This window comes from Somniosus microcephalus, chromosome 16 (genome assembly GCF_052327205.1).
Source record: "Somniosus microcephalus isolate GS21.2 chromosome 16, FLI_Smic_1.0, whole genome shotgun sequence".
In the NCBI taxonomy this organism is placed as follows: domain Eukaryota; kingdom Metazoa; phylum Chordata; class Chondrichthyes; order Squaliformes; family Somniosidae; genus Somniosus; species Somniosus microcephalus.
In genome coordinates, this window is record NC_141002.1 from 34,060,747 (window position 1) to 34,080,753 (window position 20,007).

The 20,007-nt window shown below is 48.6% G+C and overlaps 1 protein-coding gene across 2 annotated transcripts in view; it reads left to right on the forward strand.

Annotated features, from left to right (window-relative positions):
• The window catches only part of aass (aminoadipate-semialdehyde synthase), a 147,802-nt gene that overhangs the window by 121,525 nt on the left and 6,270 nt on the right, over positions 1-20,007 (forward strand). For both annotated transcript variants that reach the window (XM_086008794.1, XM_086008793.1), the window contains exons 21-23: positions 2,704-2,799; positions 14,632-14,747; positions 15,635-15,723. In XM_086008794.1, coding sequence (XP_085864920.1) covers positions 2,704-2,799; positions 14,632-14,747; positions 15,635-15,723 — 301 coding nt within the window. The remainder of the gene's footprint in view (positions 1-2,703; positions 2,800-14,631; positions 14,748-15,634; positions 15,724-20,007) is intronic.

The following is a 20,007-nucleotide window of genomic DNA, read 5'->3' on the forward strand; positions in this document are numbered from 1 at the left end:
CCAAACACATCTTCCCCTCACCTCCCTTTTCACAGATGCTACCTGACCTGCTGAGTTTCTCCAGCATTTTCTGTTTTTATATTATATACAAATCCCTGGTTAGACCACATCTGGAGTACTGTGCACAGTTCAAGGCACCTCACCTTAGAAAGGATATATTGGCCTTGGAAGGAATGCAACCCAGATTCACCAGAATGTTACCAGGGCTCCAAAGGTTAGCTTATGAGGAGAGCTTACATAAACTAGGCTTGTATTCCCTGGAATATAGAAGGTTAAGGGGTGATTTGATAGAGGTTTTTAAGATTTTGAAAGTAATTGATAGGGTAGATGGAGAGAAACCTTTTCTGCTGGTGGGGGAATCTAGGACAGGGAGACATAACCTTAATATTAGAGCTAGGGCACTCACGAGAGAAGTTAGGAAATGCTTCTTCATGCAAAGGGTGGTAGAAGTGTGGAACTCTTTCCCACAAAAAGCAGTAAGCTCAATTAATAATTTTAAATCGAAGATTGATAGATTTTTTGCTAGCCAAGGGTATTAAGGGATATGGAGCCAAGGTGAGTAAATTGAGTTAGGATACAGATCAGCCATGATCTCATTACATAGAAACATAGAAACATAGAAGATAGGAGCAGGAGTAGGCCATTCGGCCCTTCGAGCCTGCTCCGCCATTCAATGTGATCATGGCTGATCATCCAAATTCAGTACCCTGTCCCTGCCTTTTCCCCATATCCCTTGATTCCTTTAGCCTCAAGAAATATATCCAACTCTTTCTTGAATATATTTAATGAACTAGCATCCACCGCCCTCTGTGGCAGAGAATTCCACAGGTTCACCACTCTCTGGGTGAAGAAATTCCTCCTCATTTCAGTCCTAAATGGCTTACCCCTTATCCTTAGACTATGACCCCTGGTTCTGGACTCCCCGGCCATCAGAAACATCCTTCCTGCATCTAGTCTGTCCAGACCTGACAGAATTTTATAGGTTTCGATGAGATCCCCTCTCAATCTTCTAGACTCCAGTGAGTATAAGCCCAATCGACACAATCTCTCCTCATACGTCATTGAATTGCAGAACAGGCTCGAGGGGCTGAATGGCCTACTCCTGCTCCTATGCTGCTAATAGATTTTACTACTTTAATCTATTAACAGGTCTGTAGTTGCCTTCTTGAATTTTGTCACTCTTTTTAAATATACTTACAATATTTGCCTGTTTCCAGCCATGTGGAACTTACTACCATAATTACTCACATGACTTATAATACTTATTTTCCTGCAATTTATTTTTTGAGAAATGTAGGACGCTGTTTGAGATTGAAAATATCTTTTATGGGAATCATTAGGGTGGTTAGTAGTGTAGCTTACTCTGGAGGAATCACACTCACCCACTCCAGGTGTGGTCTCGCTATCCTCCTTCTCTGAACTCACACTCCTCTTTCTGGTGGTGGGTGACTGGGAACCGCTGAGTGCTCACTTTCCAGTTGGTGCATCAACGTAGTCAAAACACAGAAAGCCCCTGCTGTCATTGTCCATGTTGATTAGTGGTGATTGCAATCGAGAATGTAGCGACATCAGTTTTTTTATATTTTTCAAGTTCATCTTTCTGATTTTCTTCTCTCCTGGTGGTGGTGGGGCAAGGCTCCCCACAGTAAGATCTAATCCAACACCTACACACACGTGCTTTCCAGCAATGACCTTTGGATGCCAACCAAGGCTAGGAACACTGGCTGATTTATTTTTTCTCTCTCCTCCTCATGAAAACTCTCTGCAATTTTAGTGTGCTCCAGATCTCTGCAATCCCCTTGCGTATTCCTTATTTTCACACCATTGGTGGCCGTGCCTTCAGCTGCCTAGGCCCTAAGCTCTGGAATTCCCTCCCTAAACCTTTCCGCATCTCTACCTCTCTTTCCTCCTTTAAGACACTCCTTAAAACCTCCCTCTTTAACCAAGCTTTTGGTCACCTGTCCTAATATCTCCTTATGTGGCTCAGTGTCAAATTATGTTTGATAACGCTTCTGTGAAGTGCCTTGGGACTACATTAAAGGCGCTATATAAATACAAGTTGTTGTTATTGTCCTGGACCCTTCATTATTGATGAACCGCTCAGTCATATTTTACTGCTAGTCTTTTGTTACAGAACTAAAGCATCTGTCGGATTTACTAATGCTGAGAGTTAATTTAGAAATCTGGTTATTGTCTTTGTGTTTCACTAAGAAATTATTATGCAGCTTCACCTTTTGTTCTTTGCATTTATTCTTTTCCCCAGACACTGTTGTGATTAGAGGGCTGTTGGATACTGCATGACTTGTAATAGGCCTATTTTCCTGCAGATTATTTCTTGTCGTATTTTCAATATCAGCATCTGTTTTCTGATCCGCGTCCATATGTGCAATAATCCAGCACCTCCTGGATGAGTGGGGCCTCCTGTAAGATTACAGAGGATTTAGGGAATTGGCTTTCATGCTTTGTAAAAGAAAGATTTAAATATAAGAAAGATTTAAATATTTTCATCTTCTTAGCAGCCACGTTGATTCATTAAATATTCACCAACAGCCAATCAACTGTTCCACAGGAAACAATGTCAAGCACCTTAACCCAGACTGATCCTGGATGATGTTTAATCTGTCGATGATTTTTGTAATTTGCGGTGCTGTCCATAATGAAACATATGACCACTAATAGAAATTGTCCTGTGTCCTCTTTCAGGGATATGCAAATACAGTGAAAGGATTTCACAAGCTAGGACTGATCGATCCTGAGCCATGTTCGCTGCTCAGTCTCAAAGCTCCTCCTATAACCTGGGTATGCACCTTTCTCTCATAGAAAATTGTACAGGATGGTTCCACAAGATTATATTGAGGATTTTGGAAACTTACTGTGTTATAGAACTAGTGGCTCGGGTGGAGAGTAAACACTGACGGGCTGGTTGGGCCGAATGGCCTGTTTCCGTGTTATTTCTATGACTCTGCTGATCTTCTTTCTGAGTTCAACGAGCAATTTGATAGTTTTGTCCTTTTTTAAACTCTTCAGAAATAAGATGAATTTTTCAAGACCTAATTAAAAAAAAATATATTTCAAATTCAGCACTGGACTCTGCTAGGGGCAATTAGTGTAAGTTAATCTGATCTGTCGGTGCCTGGGGGAGGTGGGAAAAGTGGGAGGACGTTTAAAATTGCAGGTGTAGAAACTGTCCGAACACAGCGATTCGAGGGGTCTGCACTGGTGATGGGGGCGGGCAGGGGGTCTGCACCAGTGATGGGGGTGGGCAGGGGGTCTGCACCAGTGATGGGGACGGGCAGGGGGTCTGCACCGGTGATGGAGGCAGGCAGGGGTCTGCACCAGTGATGGAGGCGGGCAAGGGGTCTGCACCAGTGATGGGGATGGGCAGGGGGTCTGCACCAGTGATGGGGCAGGCAGGGGGATCTGCACCGGTGATGGGGGCGGGCAGGGGGTCTGCACCGGTGGTGGGGGCAGGCAGGGGTCTGCACCAGTGATGGAGGCGGGCAAGGGGTCTGCACCAGTGATGGGGATGGGCAGGGGGTCTGCACCAGTGATGGGGCAGGCAGGGGGGTCTGCACCAGTGATGGGGGCGGGCAGGCGGTCTGCACCAGTGATGGGGGCAGGCAAGGGGTCTGCACCAGTGATGGGGCGGGCAGGGGGGTCTGCACCAATGATGGGGCGGGCAGGGGGGTCTGCACCAGTGATTGGGGCGGGCAGGGGGTCTGCACCGGTGGTGGGGATGGGCAAGGGGTCTGCACCAGTGATGGGGCGGGCAGGGGGGTCTGCACCGGTGATGGGGGCGGGCAGGCAGTCTGCACCAGTGATGGGGCGGGCAGGGGGTCTGCACCAGTGATGGGGGCGGGCAAGGGGTCTGCACCAGTGATGGGGCGGGCAGGGGGGTCTGCACCGGTGATGGGGCGGGCAGGCGGTCTGCACCAGTGATGGGGCGGGCAGGGGCGTCTGCACCGGTGATGGGGGCGGGCAGGCGGTCTGCACCAGTGATGGGGGCGGGCAGGCGGTCTGCACCAGTGATGGGGGCGGGCAGGGGGTCTGCACCAGTGATGGGGGCAGGCAAGGGATCTGCACCAGTGATGGGGCGGGCAGGGGGGTCTGCACCGGTGATGGGGCGGGCAGGCGGTCTGCACCAGTGATGGGGGCGGGCAGGCGGTCTGCACCAGTGATGGGGGCAGGCAAGGGGTCTGCACCAGTGATGGGGCGGGCAGGGGGGTCTGCACCAATGATGGGGCGGGCAGGGGGGTCTGCACCAGTGATTGGGGCGGGCAGGGGGTCTGCACCGGTGGTGGGGATGGGCAAGGGGTCTGCACCAGTGATGGGGCGGGCAGGGGGGTCTGCACCGGTGATGGGGGCGGGCAGGCAGTCTGCACCAGTGATGGGGCGGGCAGGGGGTCTGCACCAGTGATGGGGGCGGGCAAGGGGTCTGCACCAGTGATGGGGCGGGCAGGGGGGTCTGCACCGGTGATGGGGCGGGCAGGCGGTCTGCACCAGTGATGGGGCGGGCAGGGGCGTCTGCACCGGTGATGGGGGCGGGCAGGCGGTCTGCACCAGTGATGGGGGCGGGCAGGCGGTCTGCACCAGTGATGGGGGCGGGCAGGGGGTCTGCACCAGTGATGGGGGCAGGCAAGGGATCTGCACCAGTGATGGGGGCGGGCAGGGGGTCTGCACCAGTGATGGGGGCGGGCAAGGGGTCTGCACCAGTGATGGGGCGGGCAGGGGGGTCTGCACCGGTGATGGGGCGGGCAGGCGGTCTGCACCAGTGATGGGGGCGGGCAAGGGGTCTGCACCAGTGATGGGGCGGGCAGGGGGTCTGCACCGGTGATTTGGTGGGGAGCTGCAGCAGTGATGGGGGGGTAGCTGCAGTGATGGGGGGGAGGGGAGCTGCAGTGATTGGGGGGGAGCTGCAGTGATTGGGGGGGGGCTGCAGTGATTGGGGGGGGCTGCAGTGATTGGGGGGGCTGCAGTGATTGGGGGGGCCGCAGTGATTGGGGGGGAGCTGCAGTGATTGGGGGGGAGCTGCAGTGATTGGGGGGGGAGCTGCAGTGATTGGGGGGGAGCTGCAGTGATTGGGGGGAGCTGCAGTGATTGGGGGGGAGGGGAACTGCAGTGATGGGGGGGAGGGGAACTGCAGTGATGGGGGGGAGGGGAACTGCAGTGATGGGGGGGAGGGGCACTGCAGTGATGGGGGGGAGGGGAACTGCAGTGATTGGGGGGGGGAGCTGCAGTGATTGGGGGGGGCAGGGGGTCTGCACCAGTGATGGGGGGTGGGAGGGGTTCTGCACCAGTTGTGTGGGCCTGTCTTCTCTCTTTGGGGCTGACCAACCCACCGGCTCATAATCTCTTCTCTGCCGCAATTTGCATCAGATCCTTAGTGTGGGGCAACCTTCGTCCACCCATTACTTGGGCCCCTGACCGTGGCCGGTTTTTCTAGTGTTGGGGGCAGTTGCAATTTTTGGGTGGCGACCCGTGCCATTCACGCGCAGTTGGGGTATCCGCCTCGGGAGGGTTGAGCTGCTTTGCCACAGTACATGTGGGCCGGCTGTGTGCTGCAAGATTGTCACAAAAATCAGTGGCCATTTCTGAACTGTAGTCGATCGCTCTCCGATGCCAGGGAAGTAAAGCCAACCCTTGCACCCACATTGCTAGGGTGCAAATGGCAGGAATTTACCCTGGCATCACAATACGCTTGTCGATTTGTTGGCAGGCGTATTCAGCACCTGCCCCCGAATCCTACGCTACCCTTTGCGCAGGGTCCCTGCCTCTTCCAGTCAGTGCTGGACCAATCTCCATCTCACCGCCCAGTTTATGGCGCTTTTGCACCAATTTCGGAGCAGAAAATCGGGTCCGTTGTATTTTGCCAACATTTTTGGTTTTCGTTTCAGACATCCTGGGGTAGAGTTTCCACTAGGTTCAGTTGGTATTTCCAGCACAATTTGCCCAAAATCGGCCAAACCAGCGCAAAAGAACGAGGAATTTCAAACGCAAGTTACATCCAGCCTAAATCGAATTTCCGCGATCTATTGCACTCGTTTAAAAAAAAATCACGCTAGAAACTGGCCCCACCCACAAACTGGCCACACCCCCACCATGGCGGGTTTCCGGTAATTGAGCCCGTTTGCGGGCCTTCGCAAAGACTCTTAAAATTCAGCTTTTTTTGGCGCAAGGACACTAATAAAAGTTTTCAAATATTAAATATTTAATTTACTAGAAGCTTTCTACTGTACACCAATGAAATTAGTAAGTGGTTCTGTATAGTTTATTAGTCGTTTTCAATTATTTAAAATTGGGTTATTCACAGGTGGTGGACTAGACACTTATTTTTGTGATAAACCCGTTTTTGGCTGTATTAATAAAACTGCACCAGGTTACCACTCTTAAATATGTTACGAATATCTTTTAATGGAAGGGGAGGAAAAAATAAACTGACGTTCTATAACGCTGCCCGACTGCGCTGGTTCATGGAAGATTTTACGTTTGTGATTATGCAGAAGAATTTGAGTGGAAACTTGAACCATAAAATCAGTTCTGAAAGCTAGTGTAATTTTGGGCGCAGTTTGCCCCCAGATGGCCGACTTGAGCCAAAAGCGGAAACTCCACCCCCTTGTGTTTTGTAAGTTTCTCTTTGTTTCCCTCCCCCCACCTTTTTCTTCAGTGTTCCTTTTTCTTGCCTTTTTATTTGGGTCTCCTCCTTGTCTGTTCACCCTCTTAACTACTGTACTGGCAGATTTTAAAAAAATATATTTTTCTATCTTTTATATCATCTTGTGGCGGAGCCACCAAAGGACTCAGAGCGGTTGTACATAATTCCTTTAACAGCAATGTAGTTACTGTCTGTGCCTGTACCTTTAATTACACTGTTTGACTGTGCAATGTCTAGTTACCTTTACAGCGCGGTTTCAACGTGATGATGTCATGCCGTTAGTCACGTGATTCCCCAATGGCGGGAAGAACGTGATGACATCAGCCTTCAGACCAGGGGATCTGTCCTCGTGGAGCCTTCAAGGAGAGCAGACCTGTAGTTGATGTATTCCAGCAGTTTCTAGTTAAAACCTGTTTTGTTCCAATAAAGTTCATTGTTTTAATTGTCTGAGTCGAACTCAGTCTTTTCAATAGGAACCTCCGTTCCTACATTGGTGACCCCAATTTCTACGAACAATTTTCGTGGAAGATTCATCATGGACACGAACGCCGTCACGCTGAAACTGCCACAGTTCTGGGAGCAACAACCAGACGCCTGGCTTATCCAGGCTGAAGCCCAGTTCGCCATCAGGAACATCGTCGCGGATCAGACCCGTTATTATTACGTGGTCTCCGCCCTCGACAGCGCAACTGCCTCACGGATCATCAGCCTCCTCGGTATTCCTCCTACTGACAGCAAGTATGATGCGACTAAGGTGCGGTTGCTTCAGGTCTTTGGGCTCTCGAAGTCAGAGTGCGCTCGCCGGCTCATCACGCTGCCTGGCCTCGGGGACTCCAAACCGTCCGAGCTCATGAGCCAAATGCTCGCGCTCTTGGGTGCCGAACCGGAATGTTTCCTCTTCCGGGAGCTTTTCCTCTACCAAATGCCTGAGCAGGTACAGGCTGCCCTAGCCAGATCCGACATTACAGACTGCGCTGAGTTTGCTGCCGAAGCCGATAAGATTTTCACGGTAACCCAGCAGTGCTGCGCGGCCACGAGGCGCCCATCCCCCACAGACGCAGTTCCAGCTCCTCCGACAGCGGGCTGGTGCTCCTACCACGCCCGTTTTGGCGCAAAAGCACGATGCTGCCGCTCCCCCTGCAGTTTTTCACCCTAAAAAACCCAACAAAGCTCCTGCAGCGTTCCTGGCGAAGGAGGACTGGGTCTAACGGGCACTCCGCGGTTGCGATGGCCATCGGATCTACGGGGAAACTTCTTTATATCACCGATTCCCTATCGGGCCGACGTTTTCTTTGTGACACCGGGGCGCAGTGTAGCATTCTACCTGCGTCAAAGCTCGATATGCAGGCTGGGAACCTCAGTTTTTCCCTCGTGGCGGCTAATGGCGCAGCAATTCGAACTTTCCGAAAGCGGCGGGTCGAAGTCTGTTTCGGCAGTCAGCGCTTCTTTTGGGAATTCGTCACGGCCACAGTGTCTCAGTCCATCCTAGGGGCGGATTTTCTGTGCCAACAGCCTCCTCGTCGATGTCCGGCACCGCCGGCTGATCAACGCGGCCACCTTCCACTCGATTCCGTGCTACCGCGGTACCTCCATGTCGCCCTCTATTGCCTGCGCCTTCCCTCCTCTGGATGACTTCACTCGGCTCCTCGGAGAGTTTCCGGAGCTGACAAGGCCCACTTTCTCCTCCTCGGCAACGAAGCATGGTGTCGAACATCATATCACCACTACTGGCTGCCCGGTTTATGCGCGGGCTAGAAGGCTTGAACCCGGCAAGCTCGTGGCTGCGAAAGCGGAGTTCGACACGATGGAGCGGCTCGGGATCATTCGACGATCCAATAGTCCCTGGTCCTCGCTTCTCCACATTGTTCCGAAACCGGGCGGCGGCTGGCGGCAATGCAGTGACTACCAACGCCTAAACGACGCCACCACTCCGGATCGGTACCCGATTCCACATATTCAGGATTTCTCGGCCCATTTGGCGGGAAATTCTATCTTTTCTAAAGTCAACCTCGTCCGGGGATATCACCAGGTTCCCGTGCACCCGCAAGACGTCCCAAAAACCGCAGTGATCACCCCTTTTGGCCTCTGAGTTCCTGCGGATGCCGTTTGGCTTGAAGAATGCAGCACAGGCGTTCCAGCGTTTAATGGACTCACTGCTCCGAGACCTACGCTTCATCTTCATCTACCTTGACAACATTCTCATCACCAGTGCTAGCAAGGAAGAGTGTAAAAGAAAAGACAGCCATCCGTGGCTAAGTAACGAATTTAAGGATAGTATTCGACTAAAAACAAGGGCATATAAGGTAGCCAAATCTAGTGGGAGGATAGAGGATTGGGAAAACTTTAAAAGACAGCAAAAAATAACAAAAAGATTGATTAAGAAAGGGAAGATAGATTATGAAAGTAAATTAGCAAAAAATATAAAAACAGATAGTAAGAGTTTTTATAGTTATATAAAAAGAAAAAGGGTGGCTAAAGTAAATGTTGATCCCTTAGAGGATGAGACCAGGAAATTAATGGTGGGAAATATGGAGATGGCAAAAACACTGAATGAATATTTTGTATCAATCTTTACAGTAGAGGACACTAAGAATATCCCAACACTGGACAAACAGGGGGCTAAAGGGGGGGAGGAGCTAAACACGATCAAAATCACTAAGGAAGTGGTACTCGGTAAAATAATGGGACTCAAGGCGGATAAATCACCTGGACCTGATGGCTTACATCCTAGGGTCTTGAGGGAAGTGACGGTAGGGATTGTGGATGCATTGGTAATAATTTTCCAAAACTCCCTGGACTCGGCAAAGGTCCCGGCAGACTGGAAAACTGCTAATGTAACACCCTTATTTAAAAAGGGCAGTAGACAGAAGGCTGGAAACTATAGACCGGTTAGCCTAACATCTGTGGTAGGTAAAATTTTGGAGTCCATTATTAAGGAGACAGTAACAGGACATTTGGATAATCATAATTTAATAGGACAAAGTCAGCATGGTTTTATGAAGGGGAAGTCATGTTTGACAAATTTGCTGGAGTTCTTTGAGGAAGTAACATATAGGGTGGATAAAGGGGAACCAGTGGACGTAGTGTATTTAGACTTCCAAAAGGCATTTGACAAGGTGCCACACAAAAGATTATTGCTCAAGATAAAAAATCACGGGATTGGGGGTAATATTCTGGCATGGATAGAGGATTGGCTATCTAACAGAAGGCAGAGAGTTGGGATAAATGGTTCATTCTCAGACTGGCAATCAGTAACTAGTGGTGTTCCGCAGGGGTCAGTGCTGGGTCCCCAACTCTTTACAATCTATATTAACGATTTGGAGGAGGGGACCGAGTGTAACATATCAAAGTTTGCAGATGATATTAAGATGGGAGGGAAAGTAGTGAGTGAGGAGGACATAAAAAACCTGCAAGGGGACATAGACAGGCTAAGTAAGTGGGCAGAGATTTGGCAGATGGAATACAATACTGGAAAGTGTGAGGTTATGCACTTTGGCAGGAAAAATCGTAGAGCAAGTTATTATCTTAATGGCAAGAAACTGGAAAGTACTGAAGTACAAAGGGATCTGGGGATCCTGGTGCACGAAACTCAAAAGGTTAGTATGCAGGTGCAGCAAGTGATTAAGAAGGCCAATGGAATGTTGGCTTTCATTGCTAGGGGGATAGAATATAAAAATAGGGAGGTATTGCTTCAGTTGTACAAGGTATTGGTGAGACCGCACCTGGAATACTGCATACAGTTTTGGTGTCCATACTTAAGAAAAGACATACTTGCTCTCGAGTCAGTACAAAGAAGGTTCACTCAGTTAATCCCGGGGATGAGGGGATGGACATATGAGGAGAGGTTGAGTAGATTGGGACTCTACTCATTGGAGTTCAGAAGAATGAGAGGCGATCTTATTGAAACATATAAGATTGTGAAGGGGTTGGATTGGGTGGATGCGGGGAGGATGTTCCCGATGATGGGTGAAACTAGAACTAGGGGGCATAGTCTTAGAATAAGGGGCTGCTCTTTCAAAACTGAGATGAGGAGGAACTACTTCATTCAGAGGGTGGTAGGTCCATGGAATATGCTGCCTCAAAAAGCTGTAGAAGCTACATCATTACATAAATTTAAAACAGAAATAGACAGTTTCCTAGAAGTAAAGGGAATTAAGGGTTACGGGGAGCGGGCAGGAATTTGCACGAGTCTAGGTTCGGATCGGACATGGCCCTGTGGGTAGCTGAGCGGGCCCAGGGGCCGTGTAGCCTGATCCTGCTCCTATTTCGTGTGTCTAATTCTGTTAGATTCAGGAGATGGTTCTGTGATAGTAGATTGGCGGTTAGGATCAGATCAGCCATGATCTTATTGAATGGCGGAGCAGGCTTGAGGGGCCGATTGGCCTACTCCTGCTCCTATTTCTTATGTTCTTATATCTCCCATTTGCGTTCCCTCTTTACGCGCCTCAGCCAGCACGGTTTAATCATCAACCCGGCCAAGTGCCAGTTCGGCCTGCAGCAGATCGATTTCTTGGGACACCGCATAACATCGGCCGGCGCCATCCCCTTAATGACGAAGGTGGAAGTGGTTACCTCTTTCCCGCGCCCACCAACTGTCAAGGCCTTGCAAGAGTTCTTGGGGATGGTCAACTTCTACCACCGTTTTGTCCCTAAGGCAGCTCAGCTTATGCAACCCTTGTACGGGGCCCTCAAGGGCAAGTCCGGTAAGGATCCAATCAGCTGGACAGCTGAGATGGACCAGGCGTTCGTCAACACCAAGAGCGCTTTGGCCAACGCAACCATGCTGGCGCACCCCCTTCCAGGTGCCACCATCGCCCTTACCACGGACGCGTCAGACTACGCCATCGGTGCAGTGCAAGAGCAGTGGGTCAACGGCACGTGGCAACCGCTGGCGTTTTTCAGCCGTCAACTACGGAAAAATGAAAAAAAATACAGCACCTTCGATCGGGAGCTACTGGCCCTTTTCCTCGCCATTCGCCATTTCCGGTTCTTATTGGAAGGATGTCCCTTCACGGCTTTTGTCGACCACAAACCTCTTATGTTCGCCATGGCCAAGACCGCCGAACCGTGGTCCGCTCGTCAACAACGTCACTTGACGTTTATTTCCGAATTTACCACGGATATTCAACATGTGTCTGGTAAGGACAACCTGGTGGCGGATTGCCTCTCCCGTGTGACGGTCCACGCGGTGCACCTGGGGATCGACTACGCCCTCATAGCTGCAGATCAGGCCTCGGACATTGAGGTCCAATCATACAGAACCGTTCCCTCTAGCTTCCAAGCGACCGACGTCACTTTCCAGGCCACAGGCGCACGCTCCTTTGCGACGTCTCCATGGGCGTTCCCCGACCTATCGTGCCGGTCGCATGGCGCCGGAAGGTGTTTGATGCCATACACGGGTTGTCGCACCCTGGGATGAAGGCTTCACAATGGCTTATGTCGGCGAAGTTCGTCTGGCAAGGTATGCACCTCGATGTCCGTGACTGGGCTAATACCTGCGTCGTCTGCCAGAAGGCCAAAGTCCAGCGTCATGTTAAAGCTCCAGTGGCTACGTTCGCTGTTCCGGAGCGTCGTTTCGACCACGTGCATGTGGACCTTGTGGGGCCGCTTCCGTCTTCTCAGGGTTATACTCATCTCCTCACCATGGTGGACCGCACCACCAGGTGGCCAGAGGCAATTCCTTTGGTTTCCACCACTTCGGCAGACGTTGCTAGAGCTTTCATCTCCTGTTGGGTTGCCTGTTTCGGGGTACCGGCGGACATCTCTTCTGACCGTGGGCCACAATTTTCCTTGGAGCTTTGGAACACTAGCTCAGGGGCTCGGCACCAAACTTCATCGCACCACCGCCTATCATCCACAGGCGAACGGCCTTTGCGAGCGATTCCACAGGTCGCTTAAAGCCGCCCTTCGGGCCAGTCTTCAAGGTGCAGGATGGGTGGACAGACTTCCATGGGTCCTTTTGGGTCTTCGTACGGCGCCCAAAGAAGACCTGCAATCGTCCTCAGCTGAACTCGTCTACGGCCAGCCTCTCCGAGTACCAGGGGATTTCCTCCCTTCTCCCACAGAGCCATGGTCCGCCTCCCAGCAACTCGTTAGCCACCAGGAAGCAGCCAGATGCTTCGCTCCGGTGCCTACATCAAATCACGGCTTACAGAACTCCCACGTGCCACCGGGACTGAAAAATGCTGAGTATGTATTCATCCATCACGACGCTCACCGGGATCCGCTCAAACCCCCTTACACTGGTCCTTTCCGCGTCATCAAACCAGGAGACAAATCCTTTTCGGTCGACGTCGGAGGAAAGCCGGATCACATCTCGGTGGACCGATTGAAGCCGGCTCACCTGGACCTGGACCACCCAGTCATCGTCGCTCAACCACCCAAACGTGGCCGACCGCCCGCAGCCGCCCGCCAATCCGACCACGCTCACCGCGCCTGCTCAACCATAACCGACTGCCAGCTCGACCACCGGTCATCAACTTCCTCTGCCAGGGTATCGAAGTCAATCAGACTGACTTGTCAGACCTCCTCCTCATCTCACTTTTTCTGTTAAAGACAATTCTGGGGGGGCGCATGTGGCGGAGCCACCAAAGGACTCAGAGCGGTTGTACATGATTCCTTTAACAGCAATGTAGTTACTGCCTGTGCCTGTACCTTTAATTACACTGTTTGACTGTACAATGTCTAGTTATTACAGCGCGGTTTCAACGTGATGACGTCATGCCGTTAGTCACGTGATTCCCCAATGGCGGGAAGAATGTGATGGCGCCATGACGTCAGCCTTCAGACCAGGGGATCAGTCCTCGTGGAGCCTTCAAGGAGAGCAGACCTGTAGTTGATGTATTCCAGCAGTTTCTAGTTAAAACCTGTTTTGTTCCATTAAAGTTCATTGTTTTAATTGTCTGAGTCGAACTCAGTCTTTTCGATAGGAACCTCCGTTCCTACAATCTAACAGTTTTCTAATGAGCAGTTTGTAGGTTATTCAACCCATTAACTCCCTCGCTGTGTTTCTTTCTCCTCCTCCCTTTATTTCCCCTCCATCTACCAAGATGTTTACTTATCTTTTAGATCTCAGTTCTGATGAGGGGTGTATACCTTTCAGAAACCCACTGTCCTGCTGTGTATCTTCCAGCATTTTCTGTTTTTATTTCTTTTTTAATTTGCTAAGCATCTTATAATGTTATTTTCCGAGTAAGTTAAATGCCCAGATACTACACGAATATACATTTTATTGGGAATTCCCTTGAGGGGGTCTCCCAATTGGCCACCGTTACTCCAGTGGAAATCCCTGATGCACCACGTAAAGGGGGTTTCTGCCGATTGGAAGACACACCCCCACCCCCCGAGGAAATTCCCGGCGTCTTGTGTTTTGAACCTGGTGCTAATGGTGATCAACAGATAGATTGATGCCGGTGAGTATAGAGGGGACAGAACGTGCTACTCGGGTGTGAGGGAGAGACAGGGGGCAGAATTATCAGTGGACATCCCCTATTTTCATTTATTTCTTATTTTAAATGCAATGGGAGAATATTCTTCTCCTTTCCAACATGGCTGGAGAACTATTTACCAAAAAGCAACCCCCAGCCTTGTTTGCAGGTGGCTTTTGAGGGGAGGGGCTGGGGTTGCTACAGTCCCAATCCCTCCATTCTCTTGTGCTACAACATCTATGTAATCTCCTCCAGCCCTATTTCCCCTTCCTCTTATAATTAGTAAAACAACACATTTTACTTGTGTATAATCTTTCATTCAAAATAACGAAGTTGAGAACTTCAACTTGTGTTGAAATAAATTCAAATAGGATTGCCCAGTCAGCAATGACGCGCTTAATTTATAAAAATGTAAAAGTATATCAATGTAGCATGAGAGTAGAAAGTGGTCTCTTTGTGCTGCTCCCTCCCTCCTTCCCCTCCCCCTGCTGCCTCTGTCCCTGAACTCCCCACTTTTTAATCCGGTTATTCCCTAATCTTATGTTTGTACAGAGAGAGCTCATGTGTAACCTGGTGGGAATTGCACCATCCAGCAGCTTCCAAAGTCTCCAAGAAGCCATCTATGATAAGATTGGAAGAGATGACAACAGAATGAGCACTCTGACATGGTGAGACAAGCTTTGTTTTTTTTCTGCAATTCCTCTCTCAAAGGTCGCTCGCACTGTCCGCCTGTCGGAGGATTGGAGAACTGGCAGAGTTCTCCGTCAGCGCCACTGGTACTCTGTTCACAGCGATCTGTCAAGATGAGCTGACTCGATCATGATGAGCTGAACAATATATTTATTCTTCCCATCCTGAGCCAGACCTCTTCGTGTTTGCATGGCAGTCTATCCAGCAGTCTGGCTGAGGACTCGGGTGTACAAATTATGAGGTGGGGGTTGGTGGGGGGGTGGTGCCTTCCTGTGACTCGAACTCACCACCTTTAGGGCTGTTTGGAGAAGGAACAGTTGTCAAGTACTTATCAGATTTGTGCAACCAAGTGACCTGGGTGAGAGAAACCTTTATAACTGAAAAATATATGTTTCTAATAAACTTAAGACAGCTCTTTATTAAGGCAGGAGCCAGATGTCTCATTTTAAAGTACACTTACTCGGTCTTTGTGCGTTTGCTGAAGGAGCAGGACGGTGATCTCTTTTTCGGTCTCGGCCGGTGCTGTTATAGCAAACTATTGGGTAGAATTTCCACGGGAGTTCTCTGTTTCTCTGGGGGGCTTCCACCAAAGTTACATTGGGAGATTCAGAATTCTACCTGCATGCTGAATCAGTGAAGCCAGCTTAACTGTCCCTCTGATTTCTCTCTCTCTCTCTTTCTCCGTTCTGTTCTTCTCACCAAATGTATGTTGAAAAAGAGAACATCTTGTTGAGTAATTCCATCACTCCAAGGCATAGCTTGTCTGTGTTCCAACTTATTACACCCCTAAAAAGACTGTTTTAATTGACTCATTTTGCAAAAAACCTCTATTGCTTGGAATGACCTTTATTTGTTTTCAATGAAGGCTTGGGCTGTTGGAAGATGAACCAGTACAGAAAGAACAGAGCCTTCTGGATTCTTTTGCAAAGCACATAGAGCCCAAACTTGCCTATGGTAAGTGCACTACAATTTCTCATGCCGTAACTTTACTGAATTTAGCTACTATGGGGAAAACTTCGGTTGCTTTGCGCCTCCCGTTAGCACCCTAAGAGGGCGCTAACAGGGTGTAAAAGCAACTAGCGCCTGGGTGCTACCGCGCTGATGCCTCCCGCGAAATTCAGCAGGAGGTTAGCGGCGGCGGTAACTGTTAGCGCCCCATGGTGCTGTGCCGCCGGTGATGATGTCATCGCCGTGCGCAGCACCCCGCTCGCGATCTTCGGTAGCACCCCCTGACTTACTGCTGGATGCTATGTCCGACAGGGTCGGGGGGGGCCTACCTGCAGGCGGGGCGGCGCTAATTAAAGGCGAGGTGCCGGGTGGCCATTTTTGTTGCTGGCCGCCTGCCAACACCTGCCCCCGTTGCCGTCCCCGGCCTCCTCTGCTGCCCTCCCCCTCCCCCGTGGAGTGCCGGCTGCACTCCGTGAGCCCGGCACTTCACTTGAGTGCCGAGCTCTTTTGCCAGCACTCCGATCCCTGGTGGCTCAGCTGGGCCCCGGGTCGTGCTGCGTAAGGCCCCTCCCCTTTAAGAAGGGGAGGAAGGCCTGCAATACCGCGGCGTGATGTGCCACAGCGCGTGGTGCCGTGATATTCCCTCGCAGTGCCCCAAGAGGGAGGCAGGGCGCTTCCATTCAATTTCGGCCGTGGGGGCGCTAATCTTTTCAGGTTGCTAACCTGGCGAAGTTAGTGCCCCAAAGGGGGCAAGACTCAATTTTTTCCCTTATGTGTTTTAAAAATGAATTAAAAGCGAGAGAGAAAAAATGAAGACAAGACTTATAAAATTGAAATACCTTACTTTTAAAAAGTTCCAACTGAAATTTTAGCTACTTTGAAGCCCTGGGCATCTAGATACTCCTTGGGACTCAATTTGAGAGCAGGTCAAGTCAGAAGCATTAGCTGCTGAGGCCGACTCTGTTCCAGTTTCTCTTTAAATAATCCGTGAGCAATGTCATAGGAAATTAGCTGGTACTTTTTTAAAGGAATGTAGCATGAAGAATTCTGTTCAGTTCTTGGTGTTTTATATTGAGGATGAATATTAGGAAAGGAAGGATTTTCATTTATGGGACGTCTTTCATGACCTTAGGACATCCCAAACTGCATCACAGCCACTGAAGTGCTTTTGAAGGGTAGTCACTGTTGTAATGTATGGAACATTTCATTGGGCTCTGCTTCCAGTCCTGTTCCAGTTCCCCATTTCAAATTGGATAATCTAAATCTGCAGTTGATGAGAGGGAGAAGATGGTCACTACTTCACCATTAGAGAGATGAGACATGTAGCAAGGAAAAAGTCCAAAAAGTAATGGGTTAAAAGCTATAATAATAATTAAAACCATTGTGCTGTAAATCTGAATGTTGGAAATACACAGTGGATTAGTCAGTATATAAAATAAAGATTTTCTCTTTCAGATGCTGACTAACCCCATTGCATTAACAGCATTTCCTGTTTTTAGTTAAAATTGCATTACGGCCCATCCCGTTCAGTTGGTGGATTGTGGGAACAGCAAGACTTTGAGGCTCGGAGATTTTTCTCTTCCACAGCATTTGGCAAACACAGGACAGTGTAGTGTCTTATAGCATAGAATGGATTTGAACCAATAGCAAATTGGCATTGTGTGTGTTAAAAGGACATCTCATCCAAATCATCTCAGTGAATTGGCCCATTTTGAGTTGAATGGGGTTGAGAACTCCTCTTGTTTGGTGACCATCTGTGCCATTCCTTATGCAACGTGGACAGGGTTGAATCAGCTCCGCAATCAAGCCCTCAACCCTAAAATTCTTACTTTTTTCCCCAACAAACAGTGTTGAAGGAACCCTGAGTTCTTTTGACGCTGCATGTCCGGCCATGCAATGCAATACCCACTCCCACTCTGATTTTTCTTAGTAAAATTCCTTTACTAATCACACAGTTAAGACTTGTACACTAATGAAAATCAAGAAGTAGATTCAGTTTGGGTGGAGCTAAGAAACCGCAAAGGGCAGAAAACATTGGTGGGAGTTGTTTAAAGGCCCCCAAACAGTAGTTGTAATGTAGAACAGAGTACAAGTCAAGAAATTAGAGGCGCATGTAACAAGGGTAACACAGTAGTCATGGGGGACTTTAATCTACATATAGACTGGGCAAACCAAATTTGCAGTAATAGTGTGGAGGATGAATTCATGGAATGTATGCAAGATAGTTTTCTAGATCAGTATGTTGAGGAACAGGCTATTTTGGACCTCGTATTGTGCAATGAGAAACAGTTAATTAATAACCTTGTAGTAAAGGGACCTTTAGGGAAGAGTGACCATAATATGATAGAATTTTATATTGAGTTTGAAAGTGATTTAGTTAAATCTGAAACTAGGGTCTTAAATCTAAACAAAGCAAACTAGGTAGGTATGAGGGGCGAGTTGTTTAAGGTAGATTGGGAAACTACATTAAAAGGTATGGTAGAGAAGCAATGGCTAGCATTTAAAGAATTAAAATATAATTTACAACAAATATACATTCCTTTAAGGCACAAAAATCCCACAGGAAAAGTGGTCCAACTGTGGCTAACAGAAGTTAAAGATAGTATTAGATCAAAGGAAGCGGCTTATAATGTTGCCAAAAAGAATAGTAAGCCTGAGGATTGGGAGGATTTTAGAATTCGGCAAAGGAGGACCAAGAAATTGATAAAGAAAGGGAAAATAGAATATGAGAGTAAACTAGCGAGAGACATAAAAACAGACTGTAAAAGCTTCTATACGTATGTAAAAAGGAAACGATTAGTGAAAGTAAATGTCAGAGAAATTAAACAAATACTTTATGTCTGTCTTCACGGAAATAGTAGAGAACCAAGGGTCTAGTGAGAATGAGGAACTGAAAGAAATTAGTATTAGTAAAAAAAATAGTACTGGAGAAATTAATGGGACTGAAAACCTATAAATCCCCTGGACCTGGTGGCCTACCTCCTAGGATTTTGAAAGAGGTAGCTATAGAGATAGTGAATGCAATGGTTGTCATTTTGCAAAATCCATAGATTCTAGAACGGTTCCTGCAGATTGGAAGGTAGCAAATGTAATCCCACTATTTAAGAAAGCAGGGAGAGAGAAAATGGGGAACTACAGACCAGTTAGCCTGACAACAGTCGGGAAAATGCTAGAATCTATTAAGGACGTGGTAACAGGGCACTTAGAAAATAATAATAGGACCGGGCACAGTCAACACTGATTTATGAAAGGGAAATCGTGTTTGACAAATCTGTTAGAAGTTTTTGAGGTTGTAACTAGCAGAATAGATAAGGGGGAACCAGTGGATGTGGTGTATTTGGATTTTCAGAAGGCATTCGATAAGGTGCCACACAAGAGGTTATTAAACAAAATTAGGGCTCATGGGATTGGGGGTAATATGGATTGAGGATTGGTTAACGGACAGAAAACAGAGTAGGAAGAAATGGATCATTTTCAGGTTGGCAGGCTGTAACTAGTGGGGTACTGCAAGGATCAGTGCTTGGTGGGAATGTAAGTTGTGAGGAAGATGCAAAGAGGCTTCAAGGGGATATAGACAGGCTAAGTGAGTGGGCAAGAGCGTGGCAAATGGAATATAATGTGGAGAAATGTGAAGTTATGCACTTTGGTAGAAAAAATAGAAAAGCAAATGGTGAGAAATTGGGAAATGTTGTACATGAATCACTGAAAGTTAACATGCAGGTATAGCAAGCAATTAGGAAAGCAAATGATAGGTTGGCCTTTGTTACAAGAGGATTTGAGTATAAGAGTAAAGACATCTTACTGCAATTATATAGGGCCCTGGTGAGACCACACCTGCAGTATTGTGTACAGTTTTGGTCTCCTTACCCAAGGAAGGATATACGTGCCATAGAGGGAGTGCAACGAAGGTTCACCAGATTGATTCCTGGGATAGGGGGATTATCCTATGAGGAGAGATTGAGTAGACTCAGCCTATATTCTCTGGAGTTTAGAAGAATGAGAGGTGATCTCATTGAAACATGCAAAATTCTTACAGGGCTTGACCGGGTAGATACAGGGAGGATGTTTCCCCTGGCTGGGGAGTCTAGAACCAGGGGGTCACAGTCTCAGAATAAGGGGTCAGCCATTTAGGACTGAGATGAGGAGAAATTTCTTCACTCAAAGAGTGGTAAATCTTTGGAATTCTCTACCCCAGAGGGCTGTGGAGGCTCAGTCATTGAGGAAATTCAATACAGAGATCGATAGGTTTTTGAATATTAAGGGAATCAAGGGATATGGGGCTAGTGCAGG